This window comes from Hesperophylax consimilis, chromosome 4, assembly GCF_061612785.1.
Source record: "Hesperophylax consimilis isolate HC1 chromosome 4, BYU_Hcon_1.0, whole genome shotgun sequence".
NCBI lineage: Eukaryota > Metazoa > Arthropoda > Insecta > Trichoptera > Limnephilidae > Hesperophylax > Hesperophylax consimilis.
Window position 1 is genome coordinate 30,858,563 of NC_142839.1, and position 19,802 is coordinate 30,878,364.

Consider the following 19,802-nt stretch of genomic DNA (forward strand, 5'->3'; position numbering starts at 1 on the left):
TTGAAATTTTGACACAACGTTACATTCGAATACGCTTGTGTTTTTATATACCTATATTATAAATATATCACCTGTGACAGTAAAAAGATGCCTTTTTGAAAAACAGCATAATCTGTTGGACCAACATGCTTTTTTTTTCAAAAACAGTGCCATCTGTTGGGCGTAAAAGCAACACGCACTATTTTTTTTGTAGTAACTTATAGTATACTTTGATTTGGGTTGCAGGAAATAAGTAGAGTATTTTTGTATAATCACAGCCAGTGTATTCAGACTTTCTCTCAGGGAGTACAATACCAGAATGATCTTATACACGGTGTCCGGAAACTCGTAGTACAAGCGGGAAACTGTAGAATCTACACCACATGGGGAACCCAAAAAAACATTAATTTTTTTGATTTGAGCATTTTCAAAAAAAAAAAAAAAAAACCAAAAAAAAATATTTTTCGGCTATTTTAGGGTTAAAGTTTTTTCTGGTGTTTAGGGTTGAATAACAGATGTTTTAACCCTGCAGAGCAGAAATATTTTATGATTACACCGGGTTAAATGAAGGGTGATTTCAAAATAATGCTTCAAATCCGAGTTTCTTCATTTGTTTTACTTTCAAATAGTTTTAATTAGTTGGGTACTTTGATCTTCAGTAATAATTTATAAGAATTTGATTAAAAAAAAAAAAAAAAAAATCAACTTCTAACTCGATTTACTCGATAACGAAAGCTCAAATAAAAAAAAAATATTCTACAAAATCGACTCCAAATGTGATGTAGATTCACCAGTTTCCCGCTTGTACTACGAGTTTCCGGACACCCTGTATATTTAGGTACTCATATCAGGTAGGTACTCATACCACAGTTTTTCTATCTGTACCGAGAGATTGAGTCACAGCAACACATGGCGGGGTAAAGCTATTGATGAATAATATTTTTATTTTTAATAGTTTTAAATAAATAATAAAAAAAATTACCATGATTGTAAATTATGTACCTACCAACATTCTGCTATATATGTATATGTCTATTCTATGAATATATCAATGTTCAATTATTTCCACAGTTTGTTAAAAATTCACCAATTTTATAAAATATTAAACATATTTACATATTCTCCAGAATTGTCTTATTTTAAGCTGGTGAGACTTGCAATAGAGAAAATGTCACCCATCAATGCAATCGAACTATTATGTTAATTACAATGCACTAATGACCTTATATTTGACAAACATAATAATGACTAATGCACTAATGACCTTATATTTGACAAACATAATAATGACTAATGCACTAATGACCTTATATTTGACAAACATAATAATGACTAATGCACTAATGACCTTATATTTGACAAACATAATAATGACTAATGCACTAATGACCTTATATTTGGCAAACATAATAATGACTAATGCACTAATGACCTTACATTTGTCAAACATAATGAATCAGAATAAAAATATAACATGTTACGAAAATCACTGTAAATTAATGGCATTTAAAAGAAATGCGTGGGCATGTGATTCAAAAGTCTGACTATTCTTAGCTTAACCCCTTGAAGGCCAGCGTATCCTTAAGGATTAGGATAGCATTTTGCTGATGCGCTCATATCTGCCATCACAATTATTATTATTAGTTTAACAGTAATTGATATTTTTTTAATTTAAAACAAATTAAACCTTTCTTCTCTTCAAATAAGAATCCAATCGAGCTTTAAATTGGTTCATATTAGTAGAATGGAAGACATGTTGTGGAAATTTGTTCCATGCATCCACTACTCTATTCGCAACAAAGTGTTTCCTAGGATTGAATGCAAATTGTGTTTTACTATTTTTTTTTTTTTTTTTTAGTGTCCCTGGAGATCTATATTTTTGTTTGTGGTGAAGATTTCTTGGATGCCAGGGCAATGTGTGTTCTTGGTTTTTTTGTAAATCGTCTCTGTACTCTCTCTATACTATATAAAAAAATTGTTTCTCTGAATAAATGTAACTAGCACATTATAATAATATATATATATATATATTTTTTATTAGTTTATGTATACATACATATGTAACATAATCATGAGTAATTAAGCCTGCAACATTGATTAAAAAACTGTAAAAACACATATATGTATACAATATATTACCTTTACCAGAGTTAAATTACTTGTGTGTAAAGGCGGGAACATAGAGAAGTTTATTAAAAATTAAAATTAAAAGTTAAAAAATTATAACACAATATATACGTGCATAGATAAAAAATAATAATATTTATAAATATATATAATAAAAAATAAATTTAAAAAAAGAAACTGTCAATTAAATTTTCTTAATCAACCAAAGCCAATGCAATTCTAGGTAGCCAAACTATTTAAGATATCATTGTTTAGTCTATTTTTGAATTTATTATAGTCAGGTTCCAATCTCAGTTCCATTTCCAATTGATTAAACCACATCACTCCATTGTATGTGTAGAAGTGTTGTGCAAAACTGGTATGCATTAATGGCGTACTTAGGCGACCCACTGTGTTATGTCTATTGCTCTCTACGCGTACCATGGCGTAGTGTGACTTCTTAGAATCTTTGTGTATTTGAAGCAGCGTATTTTTTATATATGTATTTTTTAGAGGTGGGACTTGAAAGTCTTGAAAAAGTTGAGAGGTTGAATAATCTGATGGTTTCCTAGAAATAATTTTTATTATTAGTCTTTGGGTAATTTCCAGTGGCAAAATTGAGGTTTTGTAAGCTCCTCCCCACGCAACGATACCGTATTGTATTATTGAATGGGCTAGTGCGTAGTATATATTTTTAAGAATTTTTAAGTTAAGTATATTTCTTAAATTAATAAATATGTATATGAGTTTTCTTAATCGATTTATAATATTGGTTATTTGAGTCTTCCACTTAAGGTTATTATCTATTATTACACCCAAATAATAATATAAACACATTATCTCGTAAGACGGTACAATTTACAAAAGAACAACTAAGTTATTACAAAAATAGAATCAAACGGCGCGCGGCGAAAATTTAGCGACGGCCATCAAGAAGTTATTTTTTTACTACCGCAAAAATTCATTTCATCATCATTATGAAATTTTCATTTAGATCAAATAGATTTGTGATACAATGTCAGGCAGTTTAAGAGAGACAGAAGTCAGTGGCAACATCGATTTCTATTTAAATCTACATGGAAGACATTTTTACTGTGTATTATCTATTCAGTGATTAATGACCTTGTATTAGTCTTAATAAATTCATTATAATGAAATAAAATTTAAATATCTTACAAAATTTATTTTATATAAAATTTTTGATAATCTCTATCAACTAAATAACAGACACATGATAACATGTGCAGGAACATTGAATAAATAACAATGAAAGAGATTCAATCACTCCTCAGGAAGATGCTGAGTAATCCATTGGTGGACGGTGGATAGCTCAGGACGAGTAACGGAGTGGTCGTTGTACTTCTCTACAATAAATTTACCCTTCACGCCGAGCGATGACAGTTTATCAAATGTATTCTTTCCGGCGTCAAGGGGAACTAGATCATCACTTCCTCCGTGGAATTGAAGTAACTCTGGTGCTAGAATAATGAAACTTTATGATTTATAACCGTTATCTCTGCATTATACTTGCTATACCAATAATTTATTTTTTCAATTATTAAGGTTGTCGCACGCATATAAAAAAACGTCATGCCCAAGAATTAGGGGTTGATAAAGGAATGTATTGAAACTGAACTATTTTAGTTACCTCCTGCGGAATCACCTTCTAGAGCTCTGTAAACTGCCGAGTCCTTGTTGAGGAAGGAGGACAGGACGAACACTCCAGCAAGATCCGTGTTCCATCTGTATGCCGTGTGCAGGGCTAAGCCACCTCCCATTGAAAAACCGCCTGAAAAAAACGTATTATATCAATCATTTATATTATCAGAAGATAATATCCAAATATGAAACAGACAGACACAGAATATAAAAAGGTAACAGTAGCAACAGGGACTCGAACCCAGGTCATATCTAGTCTTACCGGGACTGGCGCTCTACCAACTCAGCTATTGCCACTTTATTATATTCGGTCATTTTTGAATGGCTAACATTATCTTCAAATATTTCCTATATATTTTTGGACCAAACTAGTTCAGTTGTTAAAGCGCCAGTTCCGGCAAGAATAGAGAGGACCTGGGTTTGAGTTCCAGTTGCGTTAGCTTTTAACCTGTTTTATTTTCTGTGTCTGTCTGTTTCATATTTTCATTGAGAGTTGTTGATATTATCTTCGTCAATGATTAAATACATATTACAACATAATTTATTATGGTTAATAAAAGACAGTTGCAGTTGTCGTGGTTCTATAATAGATAGTAAATCGTTGCCACTATTAAATTCCATGTAACGACAAGGAACACAAGACAAAATGTAACATTCTTCTGCAATACATACACAACCAACTATCAGACACACTCACTAACCAATAGAATGTATCATCTGGGCAACAAGTTTGGGGATACTATTGATATATTTACTGACACCATTTATAGAATTAAGCGTAATCTATATCAGCACTTTGTTGAATCCTACAAATTATAGTAGCTTAAGTAATGTAGTTTTAGTGATTTCGTAAAATATTATAAGAATTTACAAATAAGCATAACCTACATAAAGTATCCAAATTGGAGATAAACATGGCGCTTCGACCTTTAGAACAAGTAGTTGGACAGCTGTCTAATATTTTAAAATGTCAAAATTGAATGTAACTAGGGTCAACTTATATTTTTTCTAAGATAACAAACCATACCTAGAATACCACATTTCAATATTCTGCAATAATTATTACAAAAGTACTCACCAATGATAATTCGATTATTTGGAATACCCTTATCATTTTCATCCTTAATCAATTGTTTAATATCCTTTCCGATTAGGTCAATGCTATCGGCCACTTCAGGAACGGAAGAATTGATTGCCAATCGGTCGAACCAAACATTGCTAAGTTCTCCATCGCAGGGGGTGTATGGTTGTAGGGGGGCTGTCGGGAACACTACCCTTATATGGGGAAAGGTGAAATCTTTGCCAACTGTTGCAGCCACGCCATATCTCATGGCCTCTCCAGTAGAACCTAGATTACATCAAATAAAATTAGCAAAAATTTTATATTGGTGTGAATTTAAATTGTTTTCAGTATGGCATAAGCCTGAGGCCTTTCTTCCACAAGGCTATGCAAATGTCTAATACTTGACGATTCAAGTATCTTGACGACTACCGCCATACCTCTGCAAGGAGGTTCGTACACAAGCACACATTGTCGACACGGCCAAACATCTAATCGCATGAACTTTTGAAACTTTAATTGAAAAATGGAAATTTAATGCAGTATTTTCCATTCCCCCGGATCGAAACAGTCAGCTTTCGAAGTAATTAAGTTGAATTAAAGTGTTATTTCATTAAAATATTTGTATGAAGCATAGCCAGTGATCGTAAAAGATTACTGTGATTTCAAAAGTGACATGTACGGACTCTAATAATGTGAATACACAACATAAGTATTGGATACTTGTGTAGCGGCAGCTACTAGAATATCACCTATTACTTCCTCGAAAGATCTAGAACATCGATAGCAACCCGCATTGCATTGGAAATTACGAGACGTGCGGTGAAAGTACACGAGCACCGAGATCTTCGAGAGCAGCGTAGTACCTATGGAGAATAATAGTGAAGCCGCCAGCCTACCTACTTACAGCTTGAAAGATTCTAGACATTACCAGGCGTGTGTTACTACTATATAAATACCACATCAGGGTACGTAGCAGTCAGTCTTTAGCACTCAGCCGAGCAAGCGCTAACCGCCTACAGAGAGGCCGTTCCGTTCTGCGCCTGGGCATAGTGCCCCTCGCTCCCGCATCAAGCCGCAGGTACGTTCCCGGTTCCGCCCGTGGTACGAGCTTCATCACACTGGAGCATCAGAAAGACTCAACATCTTCACCAGAGATGAACACTACTATGACAACATCGTTGTTCGTCGTCAGCGAGTCCTGTGTCAAGACACCGACTTCATCACCATGATCATGGACCACGGATTCATATACATGCATCCCATCAGGATGCACATCAACTACTATGACGGAATCGTCGTTCGTCATCAGCAAAAACTGTGACTACTCTGAATGGACTCTGTAATTCGACTACTTCAATAAAGATGCTGCTAGGATACTACACACATCTTTCATTGGCGTCTCCTTACCAGATCTCCAAACTTGCGCAGCCCTGGGGCCGAAGGGCCTAACAATTCGTTGTCTAGTGAGGCGGGTAAAAGAAAAGAAAACAATGTAAACAACCATGAAATTAAATAAACGCCCGGGTTGCCGGCACTGAAACTGAAACTGAAACTGAAAAATTACATAGAAACTAAAAAAACGGCTGGAACTTTGTTTTAATTTCTCTGACAAAAAAATTGTGGCCAGGTTAGTAAAACTTGGATGAAAATCGTATTATTATGGCATTTGGAAATAAAAACCATACCTAGCCTGACTTCTGATATAAATAGTGGATGATTGTAAACTTTGATAAACTTGTCGAATTCAGTTTCACGCTGAATATACATAAAATTATAAATAGCACTTAGTTTCAACTTAATAACTGCAAGAAACTGTTTTTGTCGAAGGAGATGGTATAAGATGCATTAAAGTTCCGATTTTTTCTCAAAGTTAAGTTTTGAAGGTTAGGAAGTATGAATAAATTATTAAAATAACCCAAACTAACAACCTAAAAACAATAAACCTGCACAAAATAGTTTGTGCAGGTTTATTGTACCCCCAAATTAAATAGTCATTATATATTATTTATTTAAGCGTTTTTTTTTAAAGAGTCTTTGCATGCAGCGGAATTCAATAACTTTACCTAAACTTTCTTGTGAAAAAGTAAATGTTTCCCCATACGACATACACAAGTCAAGGAGAGTCATATAATTTATTTGGTAAATATTCGGAATCGCTGGACAAGGATTATATGAAATATTTTTATATAAAATCTTCTGATTTACCTTAATTACTATTTATTTTAATGTAACATTGTAGTACCGGATACAAATAAAATGCTATTGAAGAAAAATTGATTAGTTCAGCACTAGTATTGATTTGGTTGAATGCAACACTAAAAAAGTATTAACAAAAAGCAGTCATAATAACAAAAGGTTTTTGTTTGTCAGTGGAAGCAGGAAGCAAAAAATAAACATACCTGAGCCATGAAAGAAAAATACGGTGCCAGTGTGTGAACTGCCCTTGTTGGGTATGACGTGAATAGGCTTTAGCTGTCGCGACATCACTGAATAACCTTTTCGGAAAATCATGGAAAATATTGTTATGGTTATGTTCGACGTAGGGTTTATAACATAGTATTCCTACTTAAACACTGATTTAGTGCAATCAATAACATGCAATAATCTGTTAAAACGTAAATAGTCACTTTGAAACGATTGTATTAATACCTCCTAATCACCTTGAGGCTCAGGACAGTAAAAAAAACCGGGCAATCATAAATAAACCACTCACTATAGTCACTATGCAATGTTTTTTTCGAAAACTGAATAAAAAACATTAACTGTCACATTTATTGCCAGTATCCGTAGCATATCCGTAGAGACATAAATAAACCACTCTGTACTGTAGACAGAAAAAACCGGCCGAGTACTGAAGCATAAGCAAAACTTTTTCCTGATGGTGAAAAAATGTCGATTGACGGATTATAAAACAAAACTAATTTCTCTAACTTAACTAAAAGAAAATTTCAAAGAAATGTAAATTCCTTCACCTGATGGCCGGTATTTCAGTTGATTTTTGCTTTTTCAAAGCTAAAGCAATAAGCAAATCAGTTCAGACACCGCAACTATTTAAAAATCTAACTTTTTCGTAATGATCGGTTATAAAATGCAGAAAAAATACAATCGTAGATTATGTATTTGGGAACCATTTTTGTCTATTTGTCAAAGACAAAGTACTGAATTTTTCGAATCTCGGGAGTTTTTATGCTGTATGGAGAATTTTGGGGAAAAAGCTGTGGAGATTTATTTTAACAGCATGCCATTACTGTTGGCAACACTGATGTCAATAAGTCAGTGTCAAAGCGAGTGGTGACAGCGGGTGACAGATAAATGAAGACCCGCGTTGGTCATTGTTTGTGTTGTTTATAAGTTCTATGTGATAATGTAATTTACATCGTATTTTAATATCTGTATAACGAAGCATCGGTTAAAGTGATTCATGAAATAATGGTTCAAAAAGAAATAAGTCGCACAAATTGAATTTTTTTGAGTAAACAAAAATGTACACCAAAAATTCTCAATTGTAAGCACACATTTGACCTACTAACCTGAGATATGATTGTATAGTTATCCGTGGATTGAATTGTACTATTTGAATACACTTGCCATCTGACACCATGAATATATATGCTATTCTATTCATAACATTCCTGGTTCCCAGATGTGGAAAATCAGACGACGAATTTTCTAACGATATAAGTGATAGTGGAACTCCAGAAACTTCTGTGAACCATGTATTTGAGCTGACACAGTCACTTAATTTGGCCAGGCAAGAGCATATACAGAAGACCTGTGAGAACTATAATTATAGTATGTCTGTCATAGACATGAAACCAGAAAGCCTTGAGCATGTTCTTGTCGATAATAAGCATAAGCTGCTTTACTGCTATGTTCCAAAGGTATGTATTTGATTAATTTTACACCTCTGACTTTATTCATAATTCAAAGAGGCCACTTAAGGTTTTTAAGATTAAGTGGTAAGTAGCAACGTCTTTGCATTTTGTTGTAATGTTTTTCTTGATATTTTTGATTGATAGTCCAGCTCTGAGAATTGAGCAATTGTGTAAAATGTAGAGCATGGCGTGAATGCATAGCATTCTTCAACTACACGGGCAACTGCTGTCAGTCTTATGATATTCCTTAAACCTAGTTATTTAAAGATATTCGAAACTTTGTCTACACCATTAAACAAAAAAGCAATTAACATTGTTTGCAGAAATGTAATACAAAAATTTTTTTCGAATTTTTTCAAGCTTTAAAGTAGAATAGTTCCTATGAGAGAACTGACATCCCCTCCGCACCTTCCTTATAGTTTTCTAAAGCATATATGCATCTGTACACAACAGACTGAGCATTGGCCATGCGCAGTGCGCACACCGCACTCAGGGGACGTCACCGGACTTTTTCGCTTGAAATTTGGATTGGTTGCATGAGAATTCCGCTTTACCGCTCATGCGCTCTTGTATGCAAATCTCATAGGGCTTTAAAATCCCCTCGCTAGAATTGGACGGTTAGCTAGTTTCGGGCGGGAATCGCGCGTGTTTGATGATAATCTTGTAAGATATGGCGTTATTTTTATTATTCTATATTTTAAATTTGTATACATCTAGAGAGAAATTTTTATTATTTTGTGTTTAGACAGGTGATTAGGTGCATGATTTGTCGGTGAAAATTTTTGTTTGAGAGATTTGATGTATTTTTAAGGTGATGAGATTTCAGTATACATAAAAAAATCCGGTCGCCACCATCGAAGAAATGCTCGAGCCGCCACTGTCTTTGACATGCCAAGATGCAACACAAAACTTGTGTTATCATAGAGGGGTCACTGAGATATCCTACGCAAGTTATCTTTATAAGGATAAACACTAAACACATTTAAAACTTCACAAATTTCTCGCAATACTAGAACAAGACATGCACACCACCTACTAAAACCAGAAACCAACACATCCTTTGGACAAAAACACTACAGATTCCAGGCTATAAAACTATACAATTCACTTCCAACACAATATAAAACATCTAATCTTACAGAATGCAAAAAACACATATGGAACTGGCTACAACCCTTTTAATATTTAATTTTCTTATATTTCACATTTATTCTTGTTAAAACTATGTAAAAATCGACATTATATTTTAATTTTTATTATTTGTCTGTCTAACTAATCTCCACTGTTTTGTTTACTATTACATATATAACCTTACAATTAAGAACTCCTAGCTTGGAGGACAATATAGTATACCCTTGTAATACTAATATATTTAAGTATAAATGAAAAAAAAAAAAAAATTAAAAAAAGGCTATGTTCATATGTTTTGTAGGAATACGAAAACGCCAATTCAGTAAATTCACTATTAAAGCTGATGTATGGAGATTGGACGATATTAATTTCAGAGTTTTCATTTTTTTTTTTTTTATATATTAACTCCACACAGGAGGCCCTGAAGAAAATAATTTCCCTCAGGGCCTATGTCATCTTTGGGGATGCTGTGTGGAGGGTCTTTTAGTGGAGAGGAAGGAGTGAACATGGGTCTTGAAGAGTCCCATGTTGTAGGAGGAAGGAAACACAGAGGCCGGCAGTTCGTTCCACAGCCGAGCTGTTGAACTTAAGAACGAATCGTAGAAGCGACCCGTTCTCATGTGACAAATGTCAACCGTGTACAAATGTTGGGCGCGCGTTTGGTGTGTATCCCGACTACGCACCGCTGCCGAAGGGATCAATGACGCTAGTTCCTCAGAGCATCTTCCATTGTAATACCGATAGAACAAGGACAGCATATCTACCTGACGCCTGTGCTCTAAAGATTGCAGTCCGTTTGTTAAGATTGGGGAATCTATCAAACGGACCGCCCGTTTTTGCACAGAGTCATTACCCCTATTAGTAACAAGGAGGTTAAGTTGATTCCGAGGGTCTGTTATTAGCATACCTGAATTGTTTTACTACATCTTTTATTAATTTTCAGGTGGCTTGCACCAATTGGAAGCGCATCCTGATGATATTGACGGAGAAGTGGAACGACACCAACGTCCTCTCCATCCCGGCATCACTGGCTCACTCCACCGGGATGTTCCCGAGTCTAGGAAACTTTTCGGAAAATGAGCGGGCGGATATTGTAGACAACTACACCAAACTCATCTTCGTTCGGCACCCATTCGAGAGATTACTCTCAGCATATAGGAATAAGTTGGAAGATGAATCGCCAAGTGCAAGCTACTTTCAGGTAAATAAAACAACTCATATTTTTTGGTTCCATGTCAAAACAGAACAGTGACAAACCAAAACAAATTATAAAAAAAGAAATAACAAACCTAGCATAACCTAACCTGTATTTTTATCGTATTCTGTTTTGTTCGGTTACCATTTTTTGTAAATTCATGCTTTTCTACTCCCTTCTTTTCATTAACGGTTATTATTGACCCGGACTGTAATTTAGCTTAGGCAATTTGGACGTGAGGAGTGAATCTACAGTAAAAGGTAATAGAATATATGATGGGAATAGAATGGAAGAAGAAATCAGCGATGTTCGGGGAAGAAAAGTGAAGCGAATCAAATCATGTCAAAAGTCGTTGCAACTGAAGAGTATATGGTCATATACATCTTCAATCGAAATTAGGATAAGGTAAGACTAAGGTAGAATCGTAAACCCCTATGCATTTTTAATGTCAGCATTTAATGTCTGATTTTTCATCAGCTTCTTGATAGCTCAGTTTACATACATAGTTTAATTTGACTCATGTGTTTGATACATACATATTCAATTGAGATTAAAAATCTTAACTTCTTGTTTCCCATTCTTCAAGAAAGTGAAAAATCTTTTCTGAGAATCAATCCAATATTTGTTTTACAACTTCCCACTTTTTAACAATATCTATAGATAAATACATATCTCTTTTATCCAAATAATTTGGTATTTCTTCATAATTTCTTATCTAGACTCAAAGAATTTAACATATTGTGACGCTTATAAGGCTTGCCATTAATTTTTCACAATAAAACATTCCTTGATACTTAATCTTATCTTAAAACCCTTGAGAAGTTGTTGATTTGCACGGATCGAACCTTCTACAAGCTTCCATTTTTTCAAAGACAATAACAAGCACTATTTCGTTCTCTTTCTGACATAAAAGAAATAATTAATTTTTAAATGAGAGGAAGAGAGATATATGCATTTTAATAATGTGCGGTCGTTCTGGGACAAATATGGTCTTAGGAGAGTATAATGCGCGCACGGCATTTGGGACTGTTTGGGTCTTAGAAGGTCCCAAGGGTTAAAGATTCTTATTTTCCCTTTAAACCACTCAAGCGAAGTTTGCAAAAACATTTTGAGCGATCGCTAAAATAAATCGGATAAACAGTAAAATCTAGGTGGATTCATTGGCTTTAAACCGCAGTAAGCAGTTTCATATGTTTCCTTATTAATATTTTGAGGAATGGTATTTATTAAAATAATAATATGGTAAATATATAAATATACAAAACCAATCGCTCGAGTGGATTTGTACATAACACCATAAATCAAAATTGTTACAAATTTCTATGTTCATTTTCAAACCTTTTCATTAGAAAATTTCTATGTTCATTTTCAAACCTTTTCATTTGAAAATTTCTATGTTCATTTTCAAATCTTTTCATTTGAAAATTTCTATGTTCATTTCAGCAACGTGTTGGGAGATTCATTATTAAAAATTTCCGACCAAATCCTTCGAATTCATCCTTGTTCTATGGCAACGATGTTTCATTCAAAGAGTTTGTGGAATTTTTGACTTCTCCTCCGTCTCTGGTATCCCAGGACATGCCGTATGCCATCAACGAGCACTGGGAATCCATCGATCGCCTCTGCCACCCGTGTGCAATAAAGTACAGTATTGTCGGTAAGTGTGTATAAAAAAATTCAAGTGTCAATAAATCGTGTTATCAATTAATCATTCTTATCTAAATAAGAATGTATTTATCAAGTTATACATTTCTTGTTTTCGTGGTAGTTTTTAATGTAGCATAATCTAACCAAGCTTTTCTAAAGTTCTATGCAAATAAATAAGATAAATATTCTAATATACGTGTAGATTCAGCAACCCATTCACCATACTTTTATTTGCCTAACATGATTACAAATATATAGGTACATATGTATATATTTCTGAAAGTAACACACGGATGGCGGATTTAACCAAAATTTGTGTAAGTATTATTATTATTTTTGCGCTTGTACAAATATACATAAGAAAAACCACGTCCTTGATAACATTTCATCGAAAAACAGCCCCACTCAATTAGGTACCTTATTTATTAGTAAGTACAAAAGTGTTATCACCAAAATCATAAATAATTAATTGGATAAAGTAATGTTACCATTTGTACGCAATGAAGTATCATACCGGCAAACGGGAAAATTCACCTTTTGTAAATTAGTACTCATTATCACTTATATTACACATTGTCACTGCATTAATTATTTCATCTCCCAATCGCTATGCAAACGTTTAAAGCTAATTATTGGTATGTTAATAAACTACCAAAAGTTGTTAACTTACAATAACATGTTTTGGAGTAAACACCTTTTTTTAGTTTGATCTTCATTATAAAGTCAGGGTTTTGGGAAATAATGTTAATTTAAAATAAATCATTAGTGTTATTTTTTTAAACAAACATGCTTATTTTTGTAAGTGCTTTTTCAATATTTTTCTTGTCTATTAATCATAAAAAAATGAAGTTACGAAGTTTTTCAAAAAAACAGTCGCTTGAAACCTACTTGTCATGAGAGTGGACCCAAACTTATTCCAGAGATAAATTATAAAACATAAACTCAAAAAATCCAAAAATGTAGTTACATACCAACTTTTGGCAGTCACCCCACAATATATCAAATGAAGGGATAATACAGTAAAATAGATAATTTTTTTCCATTTACTAATACATGTTATGTATGTAGTACAGTTCCTAATGTCTTATTTATATACAATATATACAAATTTATATATCAACTAATTGTAATTCCACCAAAGTCGTAGAAGAGGGTATGGAAAATCGCACACCTTTTTCAAAACAATTCATACATCTTCTGATTCTAAACACATTTCTGGCGGGTATTTTTTGCGCTGGCGGTACGCTGTCTCCGAGCGAAAATAAAGGTCATGCGCGAATTTCTTTAATTAGTTTTAAATCGCTATATCTTCGTAAATAATCAAAATATTTTAATAAAAAATTCTACGTAGTGACTCAGCATACCCAAGCTATAAAAGTACCAAACTAAAATCGAATATTATTTGAAATGCAACTCAATCACTCACTCGCTTGCACATAGTAGTTGAGTGGGGCGGAACAGAGATAGAGATTCGAATCGGGTTTCACGGTCATAAAAATCCTCATTTCAGGAATTGAATTATTACAATAACAAATAATGTAGATCTTTTTATTGAAATACCGATGTAAACGAAAGGCACGAAGATAAATATAAAAAGAATACTTGCACCTTTACAAAGAGATTGGTATATAAGATTCATGTAAAAACATTGAATAATTCCGTCTTTTCTGCCATTGAAATGAGGCCGGCGTAGAAGTTAGAACTACCCTTCCCGCCGTTAAGCATCAATCGACCGAATGGGTAGAACCACCTTTCCCGGCCAGTGTGTTAGCATGACCCACCCGATTCACTTGATAGTGCTATGAGATGTCCTTCACTCCTAGGATGTACATACATAATATATTATATATATTAAGTTACCTGTTGAAATAAACATGTCTACTGTCATAGAAACAAGGTGAAACATGATAGATAACATAATGGGCCTATATCAGAGTTTTACGCAGACCACTTCCATATCACAATAATAAATATTTTATAAGTGCATTTATAAATTATATTATAGGGATCATTTCTGTTCACATTGGAAGTCTTCTTCGCAATGCCTTACCAATTTACTAGTGGCAAATTATGTACTTTTGAATGGAGTTACCATGTTTTCGAAAGATGTTCACTTAACCTTTGCTTACTGGAAGGTAAAAATCACATATCAACCGAAGGGGAATCACTAGGGTGTCCATATTTATTTTATAATAATATATAATATAATTTTTGCCGTTTCCAGTAAAACTCAAATGTTAGTTACTACATACCTACCATTTTAACAGGACATTGCCGGTCTTCGCACATCATTAAGTAATGTAAAATGGTAAACGAGATAGTTCAAAATCAAGCGTAACTCAGATAATGATGAAAAACACTACTTAGATATTGCACACAACTCTCATTTGAGGGAAACGTATTACCCCCCTCCAGTGCTGGAGGGTTAATGGTTCTATGTTACAAGATTGATTAATGTACATAATTATTATTAATTCATTATTTGTGTGACTTCACTAGACTGTTTTTGCACTTAATTAGTTTAATTAATTACAATTTATAATACCCAATTAGTGCAATTATGAAGTTAAAATACAATTTAATTATTTATGTATAAATATATGTGTATATTTTCAATGCATAGATATTTATAATGGATATATTTACTAATCTCCATATTTTAATGAATCCCGACAAGTAAAAAATTTTAATGATTGAAATACTTATTATGATTGCCTTTAGTTTTATATGTAATAAGTATTCCAATCATAGCAATCTTTTAAAGCCCTTATCAATTTATTGTTTATTTTTTTATCAGTCAATCTTTAATTAGGTATTTTATATCACATTTTTCATTTCATGGTTTTGGTCCTTACAATAACATTTTTATCAATTAGGCTTATCTATAAATCTTTGGTTAATCATGTTTGCGTAGAGACCGTTATTTCGATTTGACGTTTATGGATTTTATCTAAGACTTTTACATTCTGTCTCCAATATTCAAGAAAGGTGATCAATCTGATGTATCCAACTATAGACCTATATGTATCCAGTTGTCAATCCCGAAAATACTTGGATCTGCCCTGCTCTCTAAACTCTCGCCTGAAATCAATAAAATAATTTCACATCGACAACATGGCTTCATAGCAAAAAGATCTACTCTAACAAACTTAATGATATATCAGGAATATATAACTACATAACTCCATGAACAATCATCTTCAAACAGACATAGTGTATAGAGACTTTAGTAAGGCTTTCGACAAAGTCTCACATAAAATTCTTATAAACAAACTAAGATCCCTAGGTATAACTGGACATATTTTAAGATGGTTCGAAAGCTACCTTCACAAAAGAAAAATATCAGTAAAAATCAATTCACATTTTTCACATAAGTTTGAAATCTTCACCGGAGTCCCACAGGGGTCGCATCTGGGCACAGTGTTATTTTCATTGTTTATCAACAACATAACTACCATCTTTGATGGAGTTATGATACTTTTATTTGCAGACGATTTAAAAATTTACAAAACAATAACTAATCATAATGACTGTAGAGTATTGCAATCAAATCTTGTGACGCTACAAGAATGGTGCACCCTTAATGAACTGTTTCTCAATATTGAAAAATGTCAATCAATAACTTTTACCTGAATCAAAAATCCCATTAAATATCAATATAGCATCAACAACAATTTCCTAAAAATAGTAAAACAAATTAAGGACCTTGGTATAATATTTGACAGTAAATTAACTTTTGTTCCTCATATAAATGAAATAACCAACAAGGCTATGAAATGCCTGGGGTACATTCTGATGACGATAAAAGAATTTAAAACAATTAATTCCTTCAAATTGCTATACACTGGGTTGGTAAGAAGTAATTTGGAGTACAACACAACAATCTGGGCTCCATTTTATAAGACTCATCAGCAAAAAATCGAAAGAGTACAACATAAGTTTCTAATGTTTATTAATTACAAACTTGGATACTAATGGAAGAACTTAATTATACATGTCTAATGGAATTACTAAACCTAAGCGATTTAACTACAAGACGCACAGTGAGTGACTTAGTTTGCCTTTTCAATATATCAAATGGCAGCCTGGACGCCCTCGATTTAACGAGCTTAATTAATTTGCGTATACGTACCCGCGATACCCGTTTAAATGCTATATATTTTGTTATCATATCTGCCAATAATTACTTCGTAAACCCTCCAATTCAAAGGCTTCATACACTTGGAAACAAATATAGTTCAATCGATGTCTATCGTTTCCAATAGGTTTCCAAGTTTAAAACCAATATATTAGGACTTTTATAATAAAACAATAAACATCTAGCTATTGCACCTCTTCGAATCGAATTATTTCCTCAAGATTAACACAATAATAGGTCTAGTCTTCTTGCAATTACTACAACTGCATTATGATTTCACATGTAATTACTGTAATCATTTGGTAAAAATGTTATTTTATTTTTATTTATTTATCAATTTACGAACTGGCTGGCTTATGGAGCCCGCTAGTTCGTGAATAGATAATTAAATGAATGAATAAATATATACACTAGCTTTTATGTGTCGCATAGATATTATGTTAATACAACTACTACCTAGTATGTACATATTTTTATTTATTTTATTTTTTATAATATATTTGATTACATTTTATGATTTTGACTGTCCAACTAGGAAGGATTCCCGTTTCAGGACAGTCAAATTTACACGTTTCAATTTATCCTAGACTAATACAGGATTTAAGACTAGCTAAAATAAGTATGTTAAAACAAAGATACATAAAAAAGATACATTTTTTAGTATCATTTCGGAATCAGTCCTGCCTAGATCCAACAACCATTTTGTCACTCTTGGACCGAAGGATGACAATTCACACAGTTTCAGCTGAGAGGGGATTTTATTATATATTTTAGGAGAGAGATATGAGAATATTTTTTGATAAGTCGCTCTGTTGCTTGTTGGAACGAAAAGGTCATTCCTTCCCTTACTTCTGGTTTGATGTTTGTGTTCGGCTGTTTTCATTTTGTTTTTATTTTTATAAACATGGATTACAATTTTTTTTATATAGCACTGTCGGACATCTAGTACATTAAATTCCTTGAAGAGAGCGTCGCTCGAATATCTGAAAGGTTTCTTCATAATAACACGTAAAATAGATTTCTGTGCCTTCAATAACGGGTTTAATGTTCTTATTCCTGCACCTCCCCACCCAATGCAACCGTAGGTTATGATTGAGTTACTCAGCCCGTAGTATATGTTTTTTAAGTCTTGTTATATAAACTTAACATTTTTATAAACAATTTTCGTCTTTATACCTTACAAGTAGGCTTATTCTTATTTTCTTACAACAGGCTTATACCTACAAACTATCATGTTTCCATTTGCTTTTAACATGCTTTTATATGTCAAATGGTGAAGGTTTTATTATTGCTTTTACTATTCTATACATACATATAATCTTCACATTATTTTTTATATATACTATGTAGAATGGCAGACCGAACGCCCTCGATTTAACAGGCCACGATAACCAGTCAAACGCTCTATATTTTGTTAACAATACCCCAATAATTATTTCGTTAACTTTCTAATTCAATGGCCTCATACACTATGTATTGTATGATATCATGTTACTGCTGCCACTACCTAGTATGTACATATAAACTTTATATTTCTTTTTAACTAATTTACGTTTATACCTACAGTAACAGGTGCTACAGGTTTATACCTACAAATAATTATTGTATGCATTTACTATTTACGTGCTGTTATAATATGTCAAATGGATATGGTTATATGCATTATTACTGTTACTATTGTGAACTTACAATCTTCAGAATATTTTTTTTTATTAACTATGTATGTAAAAGCCCAATGGGCGTATAAATAAATAAATAAATTACCGGAGCAAAGTTTTATATATTTTTATCACATATTTTCATTGTTGAAAAATATCATAAAATGTTATCAACAAGAAGAAGATTGTTCCATTTTTATTAAAAAAAAAATCTCATATTATAGGTCACGCAATCAAAGTTGATTCAAAATACACAAACTTAAGATTGTGTTATTATTGTAATACACTTCTGACAATCATTGCCAGACGACACTGAGACACATACTTTTGTCTTGCTTGTGCCTACTTATTGTTATTAGCAAGAAAGGCATAACAAGTGTAGGTATACGATTATCGAATTTGAAAATTCACAAATGTTGTGCTGTATTTTAATTAATTAATAATTCAATTTAAATTATTGAAAAATCAAAATTTTTCATTTTCATTTGAATTTTCTTTTCTTGAGTCAAATAACAACATGATGAATGCAAGCAATGCTTCTGGATGAGTACTGTATTCAACTTATCTCTGGTTGTGATACCTATAACTTGCTTAGTGTCTTACAAAATTTTCATTTAAAGTTTTTATTTTTTAGGTAAATATGAAACGCTGTTAGATGACTCAATACTGGCCCTTCATACCATCAATGCAACAAATATTCCCTTTCCCCGAGACACCAGAACATCTGGAACAGCCGAGAAGCTCAGGAAGTACTTCGGTCCATTAGACCTCGACTTGATAAGGAAACTATATAACATCTTCAAGGTAGACTTCCAAGTATTCAATTATAGCCTGGAACCAATCCTCGGCTTCGATTTAGGCTGAAATTACTCATTACGTTCTCTTCGTTAAGACTTTAAAATTTAATCGTCTTTCATGACTTCTTCATTCCTTAAATTTTCAACTTTCCATTTTCTAAGGCTTCCACAGGGATACGCAAGTATCCGATACTCGACGATTCAAGTATCTTGGTGACTACAACCATTCATCTTCACAGAGTTTCGTACACAGGCTCAAGTTGCGAAAATTTTGTAAACACGTCAGTATCGCACGACCTGCCAGACTAGGTAGTCCCACTCACTTCGCCGATACTAAACATGGCGTTGCTTGTGTCAGATATTTTGTAAAAATGCGTATGCTTTAGATCTCGGTCCCGGACCCGCACAAGTGTGTGTCCTAGTGGGGACCGGACCCGAACCAGGACCCGCACCAGTGTGTCCTAGTGGGGACCGGACCCGCACCAATGTGTCCTAGTGGGGACCGGACCCGCACAAGTGTGTCCTAGTGGGGACCGGACCCGCACAAGTGTGTC

The 19,802-nt window shown here is 33.3% G+C and overlaps 2 protein-coding genes across 5 annotated transcripts; one reads left to right on the forward strand and one right to left on the reverse strand.

The window, feature by feature from the left end:
• Positions 1–3,320: 3,320 nt before the first annotated feature.
• On the reverse strand, positions 3,321–7,526 carry LOC149424530 (lysophospholipase-like protein 1). Of its 3 annotated transcripts, none has more exons than XM_089631398.1 (5): positions 7,457–7,526; positions 7,207–7,302; positions 4,823–5,092; positions 3,734–3,874; positions 3,321–3,563 (listed from the first exon to the last, which is right to left on the reverse strand). In XM_089631398.1, exons 2-5 carry the CDS (start codon positions 7,289–7,291, stop codon positions 3,367–3,369), a joined length of 693 nt encoding a protein of 230 aa, XP_089487524.1. In that variant the 5' UTR covers positions 7,292–7,302; positions 7,457–7,526; the 3' UTR covers positions 3,321–3,366. The 3 variants fall into 3 exon arrangements, with proteins under 3 accessions (XP_089487524.1, XP_089487525.1, XP_089487523.1); XM_089631399.1 differs by having other exon boundaries at positions 7,468–7,486; XM_089631397.1 differs by lacking the exon at positions 7,457–7,526 and having other exon boundaries at positions 7,207–7,446.
• A 578-nt stretch (positions 7,527–8,104) lies between these two features.
• Positions 8,105–19,802, forward strand: LOC149424531 (carbohydrate sulfotransferase 11). 2 transcript variants are annotated; one of them, XM_089631401.1, is made up of 5 exons: positions 8,105–8,312; positions 8,451–8,688; positions 10,757–11,014; positions 12,452–12,665; positions 19,086–19,802. In XM_089631401.1, exons 1-5 carry the CDS (start codon positions 8,290–8,292, stop codon positions 19,313–19,315), a joined length of 963 nt encoding a protein of 320 aa, XP_089487527.1. In that variant the 5' UTR covers positions 8,105–8,289; the 3' UTR covers positions 19,316–19,802. The 2 variants fall into 2 exon arrangements, with proteins under 2 accessions (XP_089487527.1, XP_089487526.1); XM_089631400.1 differs by having other exon boundaries at positions 8,105–8,688; positions 19,086–19,800.

Excerpts from the sequence above, each read along its gene's own strand:
- LOC149424531 (XM_089631400.1), top strand. The coding sequence starts at position 8,407 with ATGAATATATATGCTATTCTATTCATAACATTCCTGGTTCCCAGATGT. Across the intron at positions 8,689-10,756 it reads TTTACTGCTATGTTCCAAAG|GTGGCTTGCACCAATTGGAA; the intron begins GTATGTATTTGA and ends ATTAATTTTCAG. Across the intron at positions 12,666-19,085 it reads AATAAAGTACAGTATTGTCG|GTAAATATGAAACGCTGTTA; the intron begins GTAAGTGTGTAT and ends TTTATTTTTTAG.
- LOC149424530 (XM_089631397.1), bottom strand. The coding sequence starts at position 7,318 with ATGATTTTCCGAAAAGGTTATTCAGTGATGTCGCGACAGCTAAAGCCT. Across the intron at positions 5,093-7,206 it reads ATTTTTCTTTCATGGCTCAG|GTTCTACTGGAGAGGCCATG; the intron begins GTATGTTTATTT and ends GATGTAATCTAG. Across the intron at positions 3,564-3,733 it reads AGAAGGTGATTCCGCAGGAG|CACCAGAGTTACTTCAATTC; the intron begins GTAACTAAAATA and ends TCATTATTCTAG.